The sequence below is a fragment of the Pundamilia nyererei genome, unplaced genomic scaffold, assembly GCF_000239375.1.
Source record: "Pundamilia nyererei isolate P.nyererei 1_Seehausen unplaced genomic scaffold, PunNye1.0 scaffold00067, whole genome shotgun sequence".
In the NCBI taxonomy this organism is placed as follows: Eukaryota; Metazoa; Chordata; class Actinopteri; order Cichliformes; family Cichlidae; genus Pundamilia; species Pundamilia nyererei.
In genome coordinates this window covers 1,324,815-1,343,487 of record NW_005187468.1, presented here as the reverse complement: position 1 = coordinate 1,343,487, position 18,673 = coordinate 1,324,815, and the positions used below count along the sequence as shown (strand labels likewise).

At 39.2% G+C, this 18,673-nt stretch overlaps 1 protein-coding gene across 2 annotated transcripts; it reads left to right on the top strand.

The window, feature by feature from the left end:
• The first annotated feature begins 221 nt into the window (after positions 1–221).
• Positions 222–18,331, top strand: rspo1 (R-spondin 1). Of its 2 annotated transcripts, none has more exons than XM_005736091.1 (6): positions 222–420; positions 5,869–6,331; positions 8,287–8,481; positions 10,739–10,882; positions 11,477–11,701; positions 15,635–18,331. In XM_005736091.1, exons 2-6 carry the CDS (start codon positions 6,235–6,237, stop codon positions 15,799–15,801), a joined length of 828 nt encoding a protein of 275 aa, XP_005736148.1. In that variant the 5' UTR covers positions 222–420; positions 5,869–6,234; the 3' UTR covers positions 15,802–18,331. The 2 variants fall into 2 exon arrangements, with proteins under 2 accessions (XP_005736148.1, XP_013767063.1); XM_013911609.1 differs by having other exon boundaries at positions 5,670–6,331.
• The last annotated feature ends 342 nt before the right edge of the window (positions 18,332–18,673 follow it).

Here is an 18,673-nt window from a genome sequence, read left to right as displayed (position 1 = left end):
CTGACTTGGATGCAGTTCGAGCTTCAAAGTGGACTTAAAACGTGCATCTCGCAGGAGCTCCAGTGCACACACGCGCACTAGAAAAGTCAGAGTGGCTAACTTAATCGGAATATAGTATATATGTATATATACAGTGTTACTGTATACTTTTTTTTATGTAAATCCTTTTTGTCGGAGGCATGGAATTTTAATCCTCTGCACATTTTCTGCCGTGTGCGTAAATCCGCCTTAAAGGCAGTTGCATCGCATTTAACGGATCATAAAAATCATGTCTTTTTAAATGATGACAGAAAAGTTGCATGGGGGTCTCATGGAGGAGGAGTTTTTTGTGACCAAACCACTAACAGATTTTCGCTTATAAAAAAGGAAACGGAGACCCGAGCGTTCATAAACAGTATTTTCGTGGGCTCCGGTGTGCAGGTGAGTCTGTTTGTTTTTCAACGTTTTGTACTTGTCGTAGGATTACACACACATACAGAGAGACACACGTGTGGGTATACACACCTGTATATATCACGCATTAGTGTTGTATAGGTTCATTTATATGCCAGCATTTAATTTAACAAACGTTTCGAAGTTGTAGAACTTAAGAAGTTTTATTTTTTTAAATTTCAAACTATTGTGAATGCCAGTGTAGATGTATTATAGTTTAAATATAATACATCTTATCTCAGTGGCACATGGAATAGAGGGAATGCCGCCTATCTTGGCACATCAGTATGGACTGAGATGATGAGACTTTTATATAAAGACTAAAATTTACCCCGGAGTTTAATGAAGGTTATTATTATTTTTCTCACGCTATTTTTACATTGCACAAATGTATTAATCTGTATATCTACTTATGGATTTGACAGCTGAGCACCACTCTAGCTGAAGAACAGCAAATAGCTTTTAACTAGAATGTGTGGTGCTCCAGAGAGAAAGTAAGTGTGTAAAGCTTATTTATAAATCTGCTTTTACAGACATGCAGCCACAAAGTGCTGGACAGCAAAATAAATAAAAGCTAGCATTAATCACAGTAATATATAACAGAAAAGCTGAACCGTGCCCAAATGAGCTGTGCAGAATCAAACCTTCAGACTGCTGGAACTGTGCAGTCCTACATGAAAACTTCAAAAAAAAAAAAAAAAAAGAGAGACAGTTTGCTTGTGCTTACATTGTGGGAAGATGCCAGAGATACTTTTGAGTGCTCTGCTCTAAGAGTTGAGTGTGTTACACCTGCTGCATATTTGACTTCTCACTCCCTTTACTCCTTAAGCCACAGAGGAAGTGATTACCAAAATAGCTGAGGCTTCTGTGGGTGCTGCTGGTGCAGCCAGGTGTTATGCCATACTATAGAATGAGTACAGGTTACTTATTATTCATACATTCAAACCTAATCAAAACCTAATCAGTGTATATGTGATTGTGAGTCTGGTTCTGTTTCTCTTTAGAGCCTCAGCTTCAGTAAACACTTATTTTCCCCTTTGTGTTGCAAATTTGATAATGTGAATGTATAGCCAAGCTCAGGTCTTGGCTATACATGTCAGGGATTTTACAAATATCAAAAAATTTTTTAGAACGAATATGAAGTATGACTGCTTGAACTCGCCCACAAATTGCCGTTGCACTGTTTCCTGCATTCATGAGCGACCACATTTTGGGGGCGTAAGTAAATAAATAGTCCAGAATTCACCACTAATTGCTTTTTTTATTGTCTGTGTGGCAGATGCTGTGTTAAAATTATGTAATTTTGAAATCGAAGGTTTTCAGATTACTGTAAATTAGTAGTAAATGGTAAAATGTGCCTCTAACATTTTTTCCTATTTTCATGAAGGGAAAAAGCTGATTAAATAAAATCTGTAATCGCTGCCTCTTTAGTTTATCGCCTTCTATGTTTTAGATTTACAATTCCGCTATCGCCGTTGTTCTATAACCCTTTCAGCAAGTCTCTGTGTAATTGAGGAATTCTGGCACACATTTTACCTACAGATGATCATTGTTCAGCTCTGAGGTTGAGTTACAGGCACTTGCAACTCTGAGCTCAGAGTTGTGGCACCTTCTCGAGTTCAATAAATTCCCAGTGTGAGAGCTTCCTTTCAGTATTTGAATAATTGATAGATCAAACTTAGGAGGCAATTTAATCTCCTGACTATTTGATGAGCTGGGCTTAGTTCCATTGTGCTCATTTGATTGTGGCTATTGTTGGGTAAAGACAGACTGTTAAATGGACGAGGAAGCAGCTTCAGAGAACTATTAAAGCTGAAGTGCCAGACTTTCCTAGAGAAATGACTGATTGTGATGTGGCATGTTAAAAGTGGCAGCAAAGACCTTTTCCTGATTGATGTGCTCTGTAGCCCAGTGTTTCCTCTTATCTCTGCAGCATGTGAGAGCACATATGGAGTGGGATGAGTTAGGCTTTTGACAGTTGTGGGAGTGCTGGGTGAAAGAGTCTCTGGCACATGTCTTGAGTTGATCCAGTCTTAGCATGTCCTCCAGTCACCAAACAAAGTGCAACCAACAAACCCAACAAACAGGTGTTGTGGAAGACTGGCTGCAAGCCACAATTTTGGCTCTTTCCTGGAAATAATGCTTTAGCTGAGATGTGTCAATGAGATAGTGAGTCATTAAGAATGAAGAATTAAATAAACTTAGGGAGACTTTCAACATTTTTCCCATTTAGGAAACCCATGTCTCGTGCCCAGATCAACAAGTTGCAGATTCCGTGGCACAAATGTTTGGTGGACCCTAACCAGCTTGTTTTGATGACCAGTTTTGTGTTTTTTTCTTTCTTCAGTAATGAGGTTTATCATGCAGGAGTGTGGACATACATGTACACTTAATAGTACTGTACTTACTGTACTTTAAGTAACCATCAAAATACATTTCTTTGAAGTACCTTGAGTTAAACGAAAAATGAAGCAGTCAGAGCTTTTTTTGTGTTTTTTAAAACAATAATATTGTATTTAATGTACGTTTTCGCGAACAAAACTGCTACTATCTTCTTTATCTCTCATTCTCTCTCTCCCTGTCTGTTTGTCTGTCTGTCTGTCTGTCTGTTTTCCTGTCTGTCTGTTATCTCCCCCTCCTTTCGGTGACTCTCGCCACAGCCCCGCTCCTGGATGAGTATTGAAAAAAATAATGAATTAGTCTAAGCTTTTCTCAGGAAAAGCACTTTTGGGACGCGTTAATTTAGAAAGGGAATAAACTTTTTGGTTTCCATGATAAAAAACCCAAAATAGAACTGTTTACTGGTTATTTGGATATTTTGTTGTTAGGTTCAGCTAGGCCTCCACGGGTGATGGCAGCCTGCCCCCTTCAACCAAAGTTTTATTATGAGCTACACTGCTACGACTAATTTCCAGCTTGCAGGACATCTTACTGAATGTCTCAACAACTTTAAAGTTAACTGCAGTGTTTTCATGTTGAATTGCCTGAACAAAAATTGAATTTTTAAATTTTTTTTTGCTTTGATGTCCATTTCATTTAGTTTGGAAGTGCTGTATCCACTAGCTAGCTGAGTTTGGGAGAGTCTGCTAGCCTTAAAGGATAGGGGAGAAAGATGCAGATAAAATCTACGGACATCTACCAATTATCATTTCCTTAAATCAGAATCAGAATCAGAATACTTTATTGATCCCTGGGGGAAATTATTTTTTGTTACAGTGCTCCATTATAAACCAACATTAACAAGACAGACAATACGCTAACTAAGAATAGTACAATATATACATATACATATATACATAAGTCACTCATTAATAAATAGCTAAGAAAAGAAACATGTGTAGTTGTAGCAGTAACCCTTGAAGCTCTTTTCTAAACTGAAGGGGTTTTGTCATATTTCAGGCCTTCTTATGCCGTTGACGGAATGACAAATGACGGAACGTTCATTGTTCGGTTATTTTTGCCTGTGCAGCTGTACTTGAGAAAACCCCCAGAAACTATCGTAATAGTCACAGAGCCACACCTTTATTGATACATACTGAGGGGTCAAAACTCATCATTAAAGGTACAGGGGAGGCCATTAAAAGTTGTCTTTATGAGAGTAAGCGTTAAGAGAAAACATTCCTGGTAATTTTTTTCTCATTTCTCTCTTGGATGGGCCTCTAACTGTACATAGTGCCCTAGGCATGTGCCCAGAAGCCCCATTGGCCCAGCCCTATCCTGAAATATCAAATTTTAATGTCTACTAAAGTAGTTTCCTCTTTTCAATACTAATTATTAGAAATGACAAATTTTGTGAGATAACTAACAGCAACTCTATTAAACTAAGCAGTAAATTAGTAGTGGTAGTTTCAGTTTGTTCTTAGTGACTCTCCTTTCTTTCGTATAGTTGTGTAAATAACTTCAGTACTACATTTTCAGTTGCTTGTGTTCATTAGTTTGAAATGAAACAAACTACAAAAAAATGATATGACATTTAGAAACTGTAAAACTATAGCTGTAAGTTCGATGTGCATGATCAAAATGTTTTCGTCTCCGGCCACCTAAAATAAATCATGTGAAATTATCGAAAGGGACGAAATTATTTCATCCCTTTTGATTTGTATTTTAGCAACGAGTGCAATGTTGCCTCCTGGAATGTTTAAACACACCAAATGGCGTTGTCCTTTGTGTGATTCAGAGCCACAACCGACTCAACACCCAAATATGGTCCTATTTTTCTTTATTGAGCTGCGAGGGAGGACCTCCCATTGTTCCGATGCTAACATGTTCTGTGTGTCCTCTTCACACAAGAGCTGTAAATACAGGCAGCACATGACACTATCGAAAAAAGATCTCAGCACCAAATATGACAAAGGCCTTCAGTCTGACTGTGTGGTGCGTTTCTCAGAAGAAACTTACTTCACTGTATTTCCAAAGGATAAACATGTTCAATTTGTTATCCAAGTCTATGTTTGTTTTGTGGGATTTGGTTTCCTTTTTGTACGACTGATCATTTGATTTATCCAGTTATGACTTTAGTTCCTCAAATTACAGAAACCACTAATGTTAAAGAGAAAAAGTATGCATCACACTGCAGCGAATGCTGTTTGGGCCAACTAAAACATCTTTGTTGTTGCTGGTTTGTGCATATAAATGCAGTGATAGCAAGCTTTTCTCTTATTGCTGGGAAACATAATAAAGCAAGTGAGATTTTGGAAAATATGAAACTTAAATATTGGCTTTCCTGCTATTCTGCTATGTGAGCAATGAAGATGTAGTCACCAACTGGCTGTCTTAGCTTGGCATAAAGGGTGGATAAAAAGGCAAAAATTGGATATTAACTTAGTGTTATTTGCAGTTTTATGAGCGGTTAAGTGGGGTAGGGGCAATTTCCTGACTAGGCACTTAAACTCCTAGTGTTCTTTTATAACCCTTAAGATAGGCAACTTGCAAAACCTAAGAGGTTAAGTTAAACGGGAGGTAGGATAGCTGGTTGGATGCAAAAGACTGCAGTTTCTCATTTTTATACCGCAGATTTATAGTGATTAAGTGACATGACATTGTACGAGTGACCTTTTCACCTTTTGATCGAGCCAATTAAACCCCTGGCTTTAGCTTTATATTCATCTTAGAGACATGAAAAGGGTTTTGAGTTAAAGTGTTAAAATATTGATTTACCATTTCTTCAACAACTAGTATCTATCTGTATCTAGAAACAGTCCAGTTCCTCAACATGTTTCTGTCTTCTTTTTTTTCAGCACGCTCTAATACCAGCAAATCTTTATTCAGCTGTAGTCATAATCAGCCAGTCTTCTTTTGTCACTCTGCAACCATTTAGTCGTTCAGTAACTGACAATAAACCCGCCTGAAACAGCAGATCCGCTGTTACAGATCGAAAGCTCAGCCCAAGCTTCCTGTGATGACCCTGTTGAACTCCATCACTCTGCTCTTCTTCAGTCTCTGCACAACCCCGTGACCTCGCCTCCCTCATCAACAGCTGTGCCCTTTTTACTGCCTTGCCAGTGCAACCAACACCAGTGTGATGGCTTGTTGTGCCGCGGGGACATTTGGACAAGCAACTGCGGCATCACACACCACTACACAGACTTCTAGATGCGTCAGCCACTAGAGTGAACGATAGAGAGAGACTGGGGAGGAGGGACAGACACACAGAGAAGAAGTGCAGTACTACAAGAGAAAGGAGGGATCATCTATCCCAGTAAGATAAGCATCCACCTGTCCCGCATAGGAAGGTGGCCCCCCCACCTGATCCATCTCGTCGCAGGGGGGGGACCCTGCATAGCCTGGAAGGCAACAGAGACTATGCAGCTGGGACTGGTGGCGCTGGCAATGGTCTTTCTCAGCTCCATGGGTCACAGTGATGTTCTGAAGCTCTCCAAGGCGAGACGGCATAGACGTGGTGAGTTCTCACTTTGTCAGTTTGTTTTGATTTCCTTTTTCTTTCGTAGCAGCACTGCTGCTTCTCGTTTCTGTGGTCTGAGTCACTGTGGTGGACGCCTTATAAACATTTAACAAGCAAAGTAAAGATAACGTTTTGTTTATTTTCTCATCATTCCTATTTGTTTTTCCTAGGTGGGTTATGTTCGGTTCAGTGCTTCCCCAGAATGGCTCGTGTTTCTTCCTCTTTTTAAGATTATGCCTGTCTCAGTTTATGTGAAGCTTTTCTGGGTATTAGGGTTGTTTATAAAGGGGTTTTTGATGGATTCCCTCTCAAAGCCATCGCTCTCTTCGTGTCTGGCTCCGTGGGCACATAATGGAATGAGTACCTGACAGTTCTAGCTCTCAATTGGACCATGCTGCCGATATTGTTGTAAGCATTTTTCTAACCTCACGCAACCGCAAAGACAGTGTTCAGGTCGGCTCGCAGTATATCTCTGGCTTCAGAGCCTCAGATCTGGTATTACTGTCAGCTTTGAAATAATTCTTCCCTTACACACAAGGAGCTTTCAGCCAATGCCAAGCTAACCCCAACCTTCCTGAACCAGAATTCATATAATACCAAGATTATCCACAATAACAGATGTGGCATTATTAAAATCACACATACTGGGAAGGAATAGCTATTGTTTGTGTCAGTTTGTGTTAAGTCCGCTGATGTATATGTAGACAGTGACGTCGTTGCAGTTCATCTAATTTAGACAGAAGGATTGAGGTCACTCGCCATATACACGAGTGCCATGCAGACTGCGACAGTCTTATTCCCTCTAGATACTAAATAAATGTTTGCAACTTGCGCTTCTTCTTTAGTTATTTGATTTAATGATGTTCATTTTTTTTTCATCCATCCCCCACAACAAGAAAATGATAATAAACAAAGGACAGAGTGACTTGTTCTGCTGCCTTAGGGCTGTTTGTTTTTCTTCTTTGAAAGATTTAGTATCGTGCAGACTTGACTAATCAAAGCAGACTGGTCAATTTTAACATACCGAGAGCACAAACACTCTACACTGTTTACCAAAAAAAGTTCTTGAACTTATATCATTTACTGTTGCTAAAGATGACACCCAAGCTACTTTTATAGTTACTAGTGGTTACAATAAGACTTGGCGGTAACTGGATAATGATAGACTAATCTGTTCATAGAAAAACACGTTTAATACTTTTATCGGACGAGTTATGTCAGGGAGGCGGGAGGTCAGGCTGTGTAAGATTGTGTGTATTTTTAGCTGAAAGTAAACGACAGTAAATCAACTCAGGCGACTGTTGTTTTTGTCTTAGAATGGTTCTTCAAAAATGATGTGCACTTTTACACAATTTACCCAAAATTGATTTAGATTGCAGGTTGTGCCTTTTTGGAGAGTGAGGCAACTGGACTCATGTCCAAGTCTGGGATTAGATTAAAGGAAATGTAAATGCATTGCAATGCTAAAATTCCTCACTCGTTCAACACATTCACCAACTATATTTCGGACATGTCGGTCACCGTAGCATTTCTGCCCGAACCCAGTGACAGTTGGCTGAATCTGAGAGGCTCTTGGTCCTGACTGTCAGCCGCAGTTACCTGGCTTTCTCCAAGTTAAAATCTGTTAAGCATCTCCGACAAGCAGTTGGAAGTAAACACTGAGTAACCACTCATGTCTGGCCAAACCCCCCTTAAATTAAGCTTAAACCCTTGTTTGTTGGAATATTAAATGTTTGCATGTTTATGACTGGTGACGACGCCAAAAAAATATTGCAATTCCTGATGTTTTTCTACTAGGCAGGTTGTTGACTATTGGACCTTTTTTATTTCCTCATTAAAATTCATATGTGGCTGGAAACAATTTATGTTATTTTTTTCCCGTCGGTGGACCATGCTGTTACCTACCTCAGTGTGGCCTTTTCTTTCTCATTGTTTACCTTATGTTTCCACAGTCAGCACTGAGGGGCCCCCGTCTTGCCCCAAAGGCTGTGACCGATGTTCTGAGTATAACGGCTGCATTAAATGCAAGCCCAAGCTCTTCATCTTCCTGGAGCGCAATGACATCCGTCAGATAGGCGTGTGCCTTGCCTCCTGCCCCATGGGATACTTTGGCATGAGGAACCCCGAAGGCAACAATCGATGCACCCGTGAGTTCTAATTGTGTTGTACCCTCTTGACCACAGAATGATGCAAGTGTTAGTGATATATCAACAGGATGCCAGCAGGCGCTTTAACTTTGTAGATACACATATGGAATCTTGCAAATATGTAAAAAGATCCAGCTAACTCTTTACTCTGTGATACTCCACACATCTGGTTTCAAAACAAGCATGCAGAAGTGTTTATCCTCGGTTCATCTTCACCTGTTTAAGTTTTGTCTTGTGTATCTTATTTGATTGTTTTACCTTTTTTCTAAATCCCTTTGTGAATCTAACAAAGTCAAACTATTATTGCTATAATAGACACCCTCTATTTCTGCATATTTTTGCAGTTTATGTGATTTTGATGTTGTCTTATCTGATCCTGTTTGTGACCGAATACCATATAGCGCCTCATTACATAATGCACGTTACAAAAAAGGCGAGAGTAATAATAGAAGTAGCCACTTGGTGATTAAATCATCTGTTGCTTCTTGTTTTCATGGGAAAAGGGCACGAAAAATATGAACTAAAGCAAATTATTTCCTAATCAGAATGAATGTCAGTAGTTTTAATTGAAATAGTTCTTATTATGGTTACAGACAGGTTTGGCTCATTTGGAATATGGACAAAAGCACGGTCACATTCACAGTACTTAACAAACTGACATTACATACTTTTAAGAGGCAGTTTCAGCAACTCCGCCTGTTGTCTGTTTCCTCTTATGTGTGGGCAGAAAACAAGACTGGAAAAAAATCCCAACCAAAACATTCGTAATGCATTGTTGTTTGTCTGTTTTTTAAGAGGATGTCTGTGTTTTTTATTTAGCCTTCATGTGCAGAGTTCATGCCAGGCCACAGTCGTGATAGTCTCGGTTTCCCTTTTACACACTTGTTATTCTGATGGAACCTTAATGTATCACGCACAGTACGGTCTGCATACACGCCTGTTTACTAAGTAACTGCGTTAAAGGGTTCCTTTGAATGTGAGTGTGCACTAAATCACTTGTGATTATTCTTTGCTCAGCAACATTTGAAAGATTGTTTAAGGTAAATATAATGAGGGCTGCTTTGTCGTTTGGTCATTACCACATTTAATGATATTCATTGCTTTAGTGACAGTGATTGCTTTGAGTTTAGTGTTCTTGACTGCCCGTTTTTACAACACTTAGTATCTGTCAACAAGGGCTAAATAATGATTTCATAAACCAAAAGCAGATAAAGCCTATAATTCTGGTTATAAAGATGTAACTTTTTTACAACTGGTTATTTCAGATGTATGTAAAGTTTGTTTTATCAGTGCTAATGACACAGTTGTGTGTTTTTAGTAGATTGCAACAAATGGAATCTCATTTATAACTGTTTTTCTCAATGCGGCATTGATTCACCGTCCCAGTTTGCTGCAGAAGGCTGCTGAATTCTTTTCTGAGGCCCTCGGTGACTAACCTGGGTCATTATCCAATCATCTAACTTTATACATACCATTCCACAATGTCTTGTTACAAACACATGTCTTACATTATAAGGCTACAAACGTCAGGACGGTCAAATTTAGCTGTCAAGAGTTTGAAAATAGTAATCGGGAGACGGAAGAATCCCACTGAGGGATTCGACGTTTTATCATTTTGGATCTTGGTATCAGACCAGAGCTGCAGAGTAGACATTCTTAACATGCTATTACATCAACTATAGCTATAAATATATTTCCTATACTGAGATATTTTCACCTGCCTCCACTGTTTTTCTCAGATATAATGAATAAGGAAATGCCTTTCATGATGGAGCTTGAGCTTTTGGGAGTCCTTTACGATGTCTGGTTTTTATCCTTTTATGGTTCTCATTATCCAAATTTCAAGAAGTTGGTTGTTTGAGTCAGAGGTTTAATGAGACTAAGGTGTGGAGAAACCCACTTTTCCAAAAGTTAGTGAAGGGATAGACTTCTGGCTGTACTCATTCACACCCCGTTTCCAAAAAAACAAGGACTGTGGTGCATGTGTTTTTAGAGGGATTACTCCCCCTTAAAAGACCCCATCACTAATAAATCTCTCAGAGGAAATAAAATTTAAGTTCCCCTTGTCCTCAGTCTTCACAACCATGAATGAGAACAATGAATATTCCATATTATTATTTCTACGTTAACCTCAGAAAGGTTTCAGACCAATACCAAAAATTTGAAGGCAAAATAATAACACAGTCTGCAGTCTCAATGTGACTTTAAACTGACAGAATACTTACTCCTTTTTTTTTTGTCTCCCTGTGTTTTGCAGAATGTAAAATAGACAATTGTGAAGCGTGTTTCAATCGCAATTTTTGCACAAAATGTAAGGAGGGCTTGTATTCACACAGTGGGAGATGTTATGTCAGCTGCCCTCCAGGCCAACGCACCGTCAATGAGACCATGGAGTGTGTCGGTGAGTGGTCTTTTTCTTTATATTTACTGCTTACCAACTCACAGTGATTTGCTGGAATCTATAAACTTTACTTATCACTTAATTTCATCAGTCATCTATGTTCGGGTCTGGAAAAGCGAAGCGAACTCTTACAAAAAAAGCAAACTCTTGGGCTGACCCTTTTTGTTGTTTTATTTCTTGTGAAAATGATTCTGTCATAAGTTAGAAAACACAAAGGAAACTCAAAGCTCTCCAGACATCTTGGCACAGTTTTCCAGAGACCTGGAGTCTTAAGCTGCCTTTTTGTTCTTTTAAATTAGCCTTGCTCATCCACAGTGAATATACTGAATGGGCCCCTAAAACGAGACTTTGTTACATGCACTTTATGCTGTACAGTTTGCTACATTTTCAGGTTCCTTCAGCTTCATCTATCTGTCCTTCTCTCATCAGAGATCAAACAAGCAAAAATTGTTTTCAGATTTACTTAAACTCATTATCCTCAGTTAAAACTGCTGAGAGGCTGTGAAGCAAATGTGAGCTGTGAACCATTTACTCAGTACCTTAGTGGTTTCCACATTTTTATGTACTTATTTATTTATTTATTTTTCATTCCAGGTCAACGTGCCTCAGAGTGTGAACTGGGTGAGTGGAGCCAATGGGGTTCCTGTATGAAGAAAAACAAAACATGCGGATTTAGGAAAGGCACGCAGTCCCGGGTTCGTGTGCCCCTTCCGCAGGTTCACAGTCCGGATACCTCCCCTGCTTTTGTACCCTCGCAGACCTGTGCTGCCGAGACAGAGAGGAGGAAGTGTGTCGTGACCAAAACGCCGTGTGTGAGGGGTAAAAACCAAATACACACGCACCGAACAAACGGATTGAAGATGAAACCCTTAATAAATGTCAAATATTAAAATGTTTATGGGCTTAGATAACATGTTAAGAGGCAATGTATTTTGTATTATACTGCATGTATTTTATGCAATTCCTTCTTAGTCAGTATGATGATTGATGGAACCAGTACTCGACATTCAAAGGCCTGCGTTCTCGCCAGTGTGTCTGTGACCCGCAGCGTGTTGATTGGGTTTGGTTTGGCAGAGTCCACAGCAGAACACAGAATTTCTTGACTTTTCTGCATGTAAACAATAAACTTCATCTGCGAGCCAAGCAGATGAAGGGCGGACATTACGCACTGCAAAGCTGGATAAGGATCAGAGCTAGAAAGAGCTATTTGTTCTGAGGACTGCTGAAGCGCGAGGTTTACATGCCCATGACATGTTTGCTTGAGGTCTTTTCATCCACATAGCAGCTTGCTCTCCAGTGGGTGAACTATCATTGTCACCAGTTAGTGGTCATTATCAGTTTTCATAACATCTTATTAAGTGCTCTTGGGCTTATTTGCTGCTACGGCTATTAAACGACCGGTCTGTTCAGTTGAGTCAAGCATCCTGAGCATACTAAATACAAAAATGCAACAAAAACAGAAATAAGGCTTATTTTACATTTCAATATTTTGCTTCTTAGTCAAACAAATAAATAAGTATCAGCAGCAATTCTGGGGGTGATAAAGCTTGCAAACGACAGGAAAATAAGTGGATGGGTTTAACCCTGTTCCTGATTCATATCATCGGCTCTGGTCTCTTTAGGTGCAAAGGAGTTATTGCTAATGAAATGTTGTTAGAAAGTTTCTTTGTCTTTAAATACCCCCATATTAATCTGCTTTGCATAATATGCCAATTTTCAACTGTAAACTTATTTACAAGACTTAGAGAACTGTTAATGAGGAGTATTTAAGGTCTTTATTTTTCGGTGGCACGCTTTGGGGATTTCGGGCACAGCAGCAGCATTGCATAACAATATTAATTGGCCACAGTACAGATGTTGCAACACGTAACAGATGACATGGCTTGATATATGTGAGTAAACATGGTGGAGGCTTACATACTCTGGTATCATTCTCTTCTTCTCCAGGGGTCTGAGTCTAAAAAACAGAACATGATCTGACACTTTCCCATAGATCTGCGGTAATGGGAAATGAGAGAGGTTGGCATGGCTCGTAACTGCTCAGTGAGGAGGGGCCGCTTCACTGGACAGGCTGTTACAGCGCAGTTTGACAAACGAGTGGCAGATTTGCTCTGTGTGGGGCCAGCACCCTGGAACAAAAATTCAGCCTTTGGTTCAGAATAATACTGAATAGTGAAATATTATAAAAACAACTGCTATGTAGATTGTCGAATTTTAAGCAAAGGGTGTGTTAGGTTTGATCTGAGGAGATGAGTTGTGGAAGCTTTGTGGATGTGATCGTTCACATTGAGTAAGCTACTGTTAAATAGGTAAACGTGTATAAACTGAAGACGCTTATTGGTGCTAAAACGTACAGGGATGAGTTTCCCTCTGTGAGATCATTCATGCGTGATGGTACCACGACTCCAATGAACTAGTTTATGTGGGTAAACTCCGCAAAAAGAGCGCAGCTGTGGATTCATCTGTGGGGTGGGAGTTGGCTGGCAACTGGCTATATAAAACACAGGGGGCAGACCTTGTATAACATTAGTGATTTAGTGGTCTGCAGATCTCACGCTTTGTGTTGATTTGGCTGCGATTTTTTTTCCACCCTTTTCCTGAAGCTCCACAAAAAGGTCTCACGCGAAAACAAAATTTTCTGGATGTGTTATTTCATTTGTCAGGCAAAATTGTTTAGCTTGGATGAAGAGGAGCTGCAATCAGAGCTGTCATAAACTGATGGAGTCCGCCTTTCTTGGCTCCATTAGTGATTTGTTAGAGAAGTAATTAAGTCCTTACACAGTAAGCACATCATCTCAGAGGCTGCAGTGTGTGATTGAAGACCCTTACTTAATGCCATTCTCTTTCATTGTGTCTCAGTGATTTAAAGCGAATCTGTTACTTCTCAATATTAAGTGTTTATTTTAATAGTTTCTATAAAAGTCTAGAAATATGTTTATTCATTCAAGACAAATGATGAACAAGCTGGACAAACTCATCTTATGTAATTTAAGTCAACTAAACAAATGAGATCTTAGTGAAGTTTCCACCACTTTTGGCACTAATAGCTCCAAAAAAAGACATGTTATTCCTGTTTGTGCACTACTGTGTGGGACTGAGCCTTCTCGTTTACAGTTCAGACTAAAGTAACTGTGACATGCATGGGTCAGTGGTGGATAAATGTTATTGTGTTAGGTTTGTTCACATTCACATCAAAATTACGTCACGCCCATGTACTGAATTTCACTGTAGAATTCTGCTCTTTTTCAAGTTTGTGAAATATCATGGCTTGAGTTTTTTTTTTTCTTTTCTTTCAATTTGAACATAATTGAATGGGTGACAAATTTAAAAGTGCTGGTAGGGAGATAAACACAGACATAAAGTTACTACTGCATAGCAGCAGACAAACATGGTGGCGCCATAAGCTCTGAGTTTGTCAGCCGTGCAGTGAACACTGTCCAGCCCTTGGCACGTGTCCTCTCAGCTTTCCGGATGTGCAGAGAGTCTCAACACACAACTTTATAACAAACACACTCCAGCGTAACTATGCTCCCTCGTATATACAAAATCAAATAGTTTTCAGTGCTGCCTAAACAATAGTTGACAAAGTTAAAGTTGACAAAGTTAAACTGAAACCTGACACTAGACACAAGCCTCGTGTCCATTTGCACTTTCCGGCAGCTCTTCATATCATTGTGGGCCATTACTGGGTCCTTGACGATGTTTAACTCATTAAGCCAGATGTGATTTATGTGACAGCAAATTGTCACTTGTCTGTCCCTTCCGCTCTTACAGTCAGTACGTGTGCTGTAATTTAAAATCACCAGCCGATCTAAGCCCTTCACTTTTATGAACAGGTTTAGTGTGGAAATGAACCACACAATGATGGATGTTTGCATTTAGAGAGCAATTATGCTCTTAAAATGTGTGACTGCTGTGAATTTTAATGCAAGAGTACTAACGGGGAGGTTTGAGTGTATGTCAAGTGGGACAAGGGAGTGGGTTGCTGAAAGAGAAATTAAACAGACTGAGAGCTTAGCGTGTGGATGACACCTTTGTGAGAATGTACTTAGGTACTGCAGCGCTTGGCGCTATGCTATGAAAATATCAATATGCAGGTGTTAGTAGATCCAATATTAATTACGATTACCATTTTCTGCTGGTGTTACACAGTTTTTTATTGGGACCCGACTGCATTGGAGATAAAAAAAGTAAAGGGAGTATCACTGTGATTACAACCCGTCTGCATGGGAATACAGGTGTCTGTATCAAGTTTCCAGGCAACAGGTGCGATAGTTATGAAGATATTTTACTGAAAACAACAAAGGTGAAAGGTGATGCCACAGAAGTCAGGGAGACTCTAAAGGGATTTGCATTCTACCTCCTCTGGCCGTGAACAGAAGACATGAGACTGATTCAACAGCTGTTGGGTTATTTCAGTCCAGTCGTGGACAAACTGGCTCCAAATGTTTAGATGTGTTATTTTTTGCTGGCTGCATGTTGTGCGGTAATTGCTGCTATACATATACTGTCACCATGGCTAAACATAACATTATTTTAGCTTTTGTTGTTTGGGATTTCTTGACTATGGTTTATGTCTGGTAGCCTGTATTAAAAGTTCTGATGCATAACACAACCCCTCAGGAGGTTTTTAGCCAAGCAGGAGTATTTCTATGTGCAACATTTTGTTGGGGCAGATGCCTTTTATATAAGAAATACAGTAATATGTAGTATAACCCCAATTTTTTTCCTTATACATTCTTTTTTTTTCAGAGAGGAAGAGTAAAGGAGACCGACAAGACGATACAAACAGGAGAGAAAGGGAGAACGCACGTGGGCGAGGACAAGATAGTCGAGGAGGAGGAGGAGGAGGAAAGCGGAGAAAAGGCCAGAGCAGGACGACCACTGCTCCCAGCATCACAACCAGCTCTGTCACCTAAGCGCTGACGCCTGCTGGATGAGGCTGAGAGAAAACCAGAGACAATGCCTCGCCCAGCAGTGTCAGCCACAGACACAGATTGATGTTGAAGGAAGGGATTAATGCTGCTATGCTGCATTGTAGAAGATGCAGAGAGAACTGGAGGTTTGCTGAAACACAAAAGATTCCCTGAAGCTTTTTGAATAGCTCACCATATCTGGAAGAGACATGCTGTCCTAATGTTGGACAGCAAAGCCAAAATGAAGACTATGGTTGGACTTGATTTGTGTGATGAACTGACCACTCTTAAACTAAGACCAGACCATGTGTTTTAAATGCAGCATTCAAGCCTGATTATGAATGAAGGGATGCCGAAATCTCCTCTGGTCCATGATGTATTTTGTTCCAGTCTGATTTTAATTACCGTCTGTTCTCCATTTGTTTTCATGTTTGTAAGAGGTGGCAGATGGATTTTCTCAACTGTCACTGTCTGTGATGTAAAGACAAAGAAAGTATTATGTATTGGTACCTTTATTTCCTATTGTGAAAGGAAACAGAAAGAAAGGCACTGGAAATCACTTGTGGTTGCTGAGGACAGAAGTCTTCTGTACAGTTAGGCTCATAATTTGTTGGACAAACACATTTTTTGTAGCATGTCATCTGTAGACCACAACAGCAGATTTTAAATCAAGTAAAAACTACATGATCTTTGAGCTCTGATTCAGGAGGTTTCATAAAAGTATTGCATTTACTTTTTGGAATTACAGCCATTTTTTTATACATAGTCCCCCCATTTTAAGAGGCTCAAATTCAGCCATAATTTAGATGAAAGATTCTTTTTCATGCTTTTTTTTTAACCTTTACAGTCAATGAATTAGCAAATGTTGTGTTTCCTTTAGATTCTCCATTAGTCCTTTAGTGATTGTAGTCACTTTCAATATGCCCTTGCTTGTCAGTCTCTCTGCCTTCAGTTTTGTCTCCATTAACTGAAATTCATTCTTTATTGACTTCAAGATCACATGATTAACCTGGCTACTGAAGAATATCCCATTTCTTTACCTTGAAAAATTACTGGGTTTCTTCTGTAGTAGTGCTGTGGATCCTAATCCATCTGGACTGTGAAGCACCAGATCGGTTTTGCAGCTTTCGGCTGGATCTGAGCGCAGACTATAGCCCTGTACTCTTTAGAATTAGCTAAGGAGGCAGGCTCTTTTAGATGTTTTCTAGCAAAGGCTGATCTAATCTGACCTTCTGGTTCTTGGGCGTAACCAGTGATTTGCACCTTGTTGTAAACCCTCTGTATTTACTCTTGAGTGTATTTAGTCTTGAGGCATCTCTTGATTGTAGACCTTGACAATGATAAAACTACTTGCTGGCTGGTCCATTCATTCTTTTTTAAGACTATCTCTCTAGTAGGTTTTTTTGGGTTTTCAGCCTGATGATGGCCTCCTTTACTTTCATTTGGACTTCATATTGAGAGTTTTGAAGATATACACACAATCCTTAGATTCAAATTCAGATCATTGATCTGTTTAATTTGCTGTGTAATATTGAGAGAATAGGCCTCACCTGGCCATAAAACTGCTTGTCAATCAATACTCTGAAAATTGGGGACTGTGTATAAAACATCTTAAACTCCTAAACGGTTAATACATTTTTTTTTGTCAAATGTCTTGAATTAACGCTGAAAGTCTGTACCCCAGTCGCATCTTTATTGTTTGATTTAAAACCCACTGTGTTGTGTACAAAAATTGAGTCGTTGTTCCAAAACAAGCTGAAGAAAATGCAGAGGAGGATTACTGGGCGCACATCTTATATCCTCTGGTCTTTAGTCACAAACTTTTGTCATTCGATAGCTTAATGTTTGTTTTGAAAAAAAAATGTTTGTATCTGAAAATATCTCTGCACAGAAATGAGTATTTGCATGGCAAACGATTACATGTGTGTGCAAGTGTGTGTATGCGTGTGCATCTGTTTGTTTGTAACTGAAGTCTGGGTGTTTGTTTATATGCATTCCTGCACGAATTCAAGTGGTTTGATGACAGAACTTAGTTGTTTGTAGGTTTGTTGATGTTTGCACATATAGTATATGGTAATACTGATCTAACAGATTGAAGGAAAAGGATGTGGAAAACAGCAAAAAAATGTAAATGCACAGTGATATATTGAATACGCAGTAAATACAAGCCAATTATTACTATATAAGCCATCAAATCATCACTAATCAGTATGTTTGCAACAGGGTCTGAAGATTTTGCACAAATATAATGTTCCCTACTGCTCATATTTCAGAACGATAATAGCATTTTATAAACGTATACTGTAAAAACTGGCTTTATGACATTGCGGATGGAGTGTTTTCCATGGGTCTGTTTGTTAAACAAGGTATTAGTTTTGGGGAAAGTTACACGCTCTATTATTCATTCATACTATGAGTTGTGATACTGAATATGTCAAGCTGTGTTTATCAACAAATTTAAAAGTATTAGTACTATCATGTATAGCTTATTCTGTGAAAGCCTAAATAAAGTTCAGATGAAGCTAACGAGCATCACTCCTACGCTCATGTTGCACCTGGTCTGTTTGATTTTAGATTGGCTGTTTTATTATTTTGTCAATAAATGACAAATAATTGCTGCTGTGGGGTTTACAGTAAAAACAAGTACTATGCGTATACTTGAATGAATTCATTCCTTTTTGCAAGGTGGTCTTATTTTTTCACTTCCAGAAAGAAACACAGTCAGCCTAACTTAGTTAAAGTACTACTTATGTCCAAATCTCAAGCTTAGTCAAGCTTATTCAGAAGGAACAGGATAAACAAAATATCAACTTGCCTCTGATTTTGTGGTTTAACTTTGATCTTTTTAATGTCATTATGGCCACATGATCCTACT

What these genes read in the sequence shown, in the direction of transcription:
- rspo1 (XM_005736091.1), top strand. Translation starts at nt 6,235, where the DNA reads ATGCAGCTGGGACTGGTGGCGCTGGCAATGGTCTTTCTCAGCTCCATG. An exon ending in GGCGAGACGGCATAGACGTG is followed by an intron (nt 6,332 to 8,286) that starts GTGAGTTCTCAC and finishes ATGTTTCCACAG; the next exon opens with TCAGCACTGAGGGGCCCCCG. An exon ending in AGGCAACAATCGATGCACCC is followed by an intron (nt 8,482 to 10,738) that starts GTGAGTTCTAAT and finishes TGTGTTTTGCAG; the next exon opens with AATGTAAAATAGACAATTGT.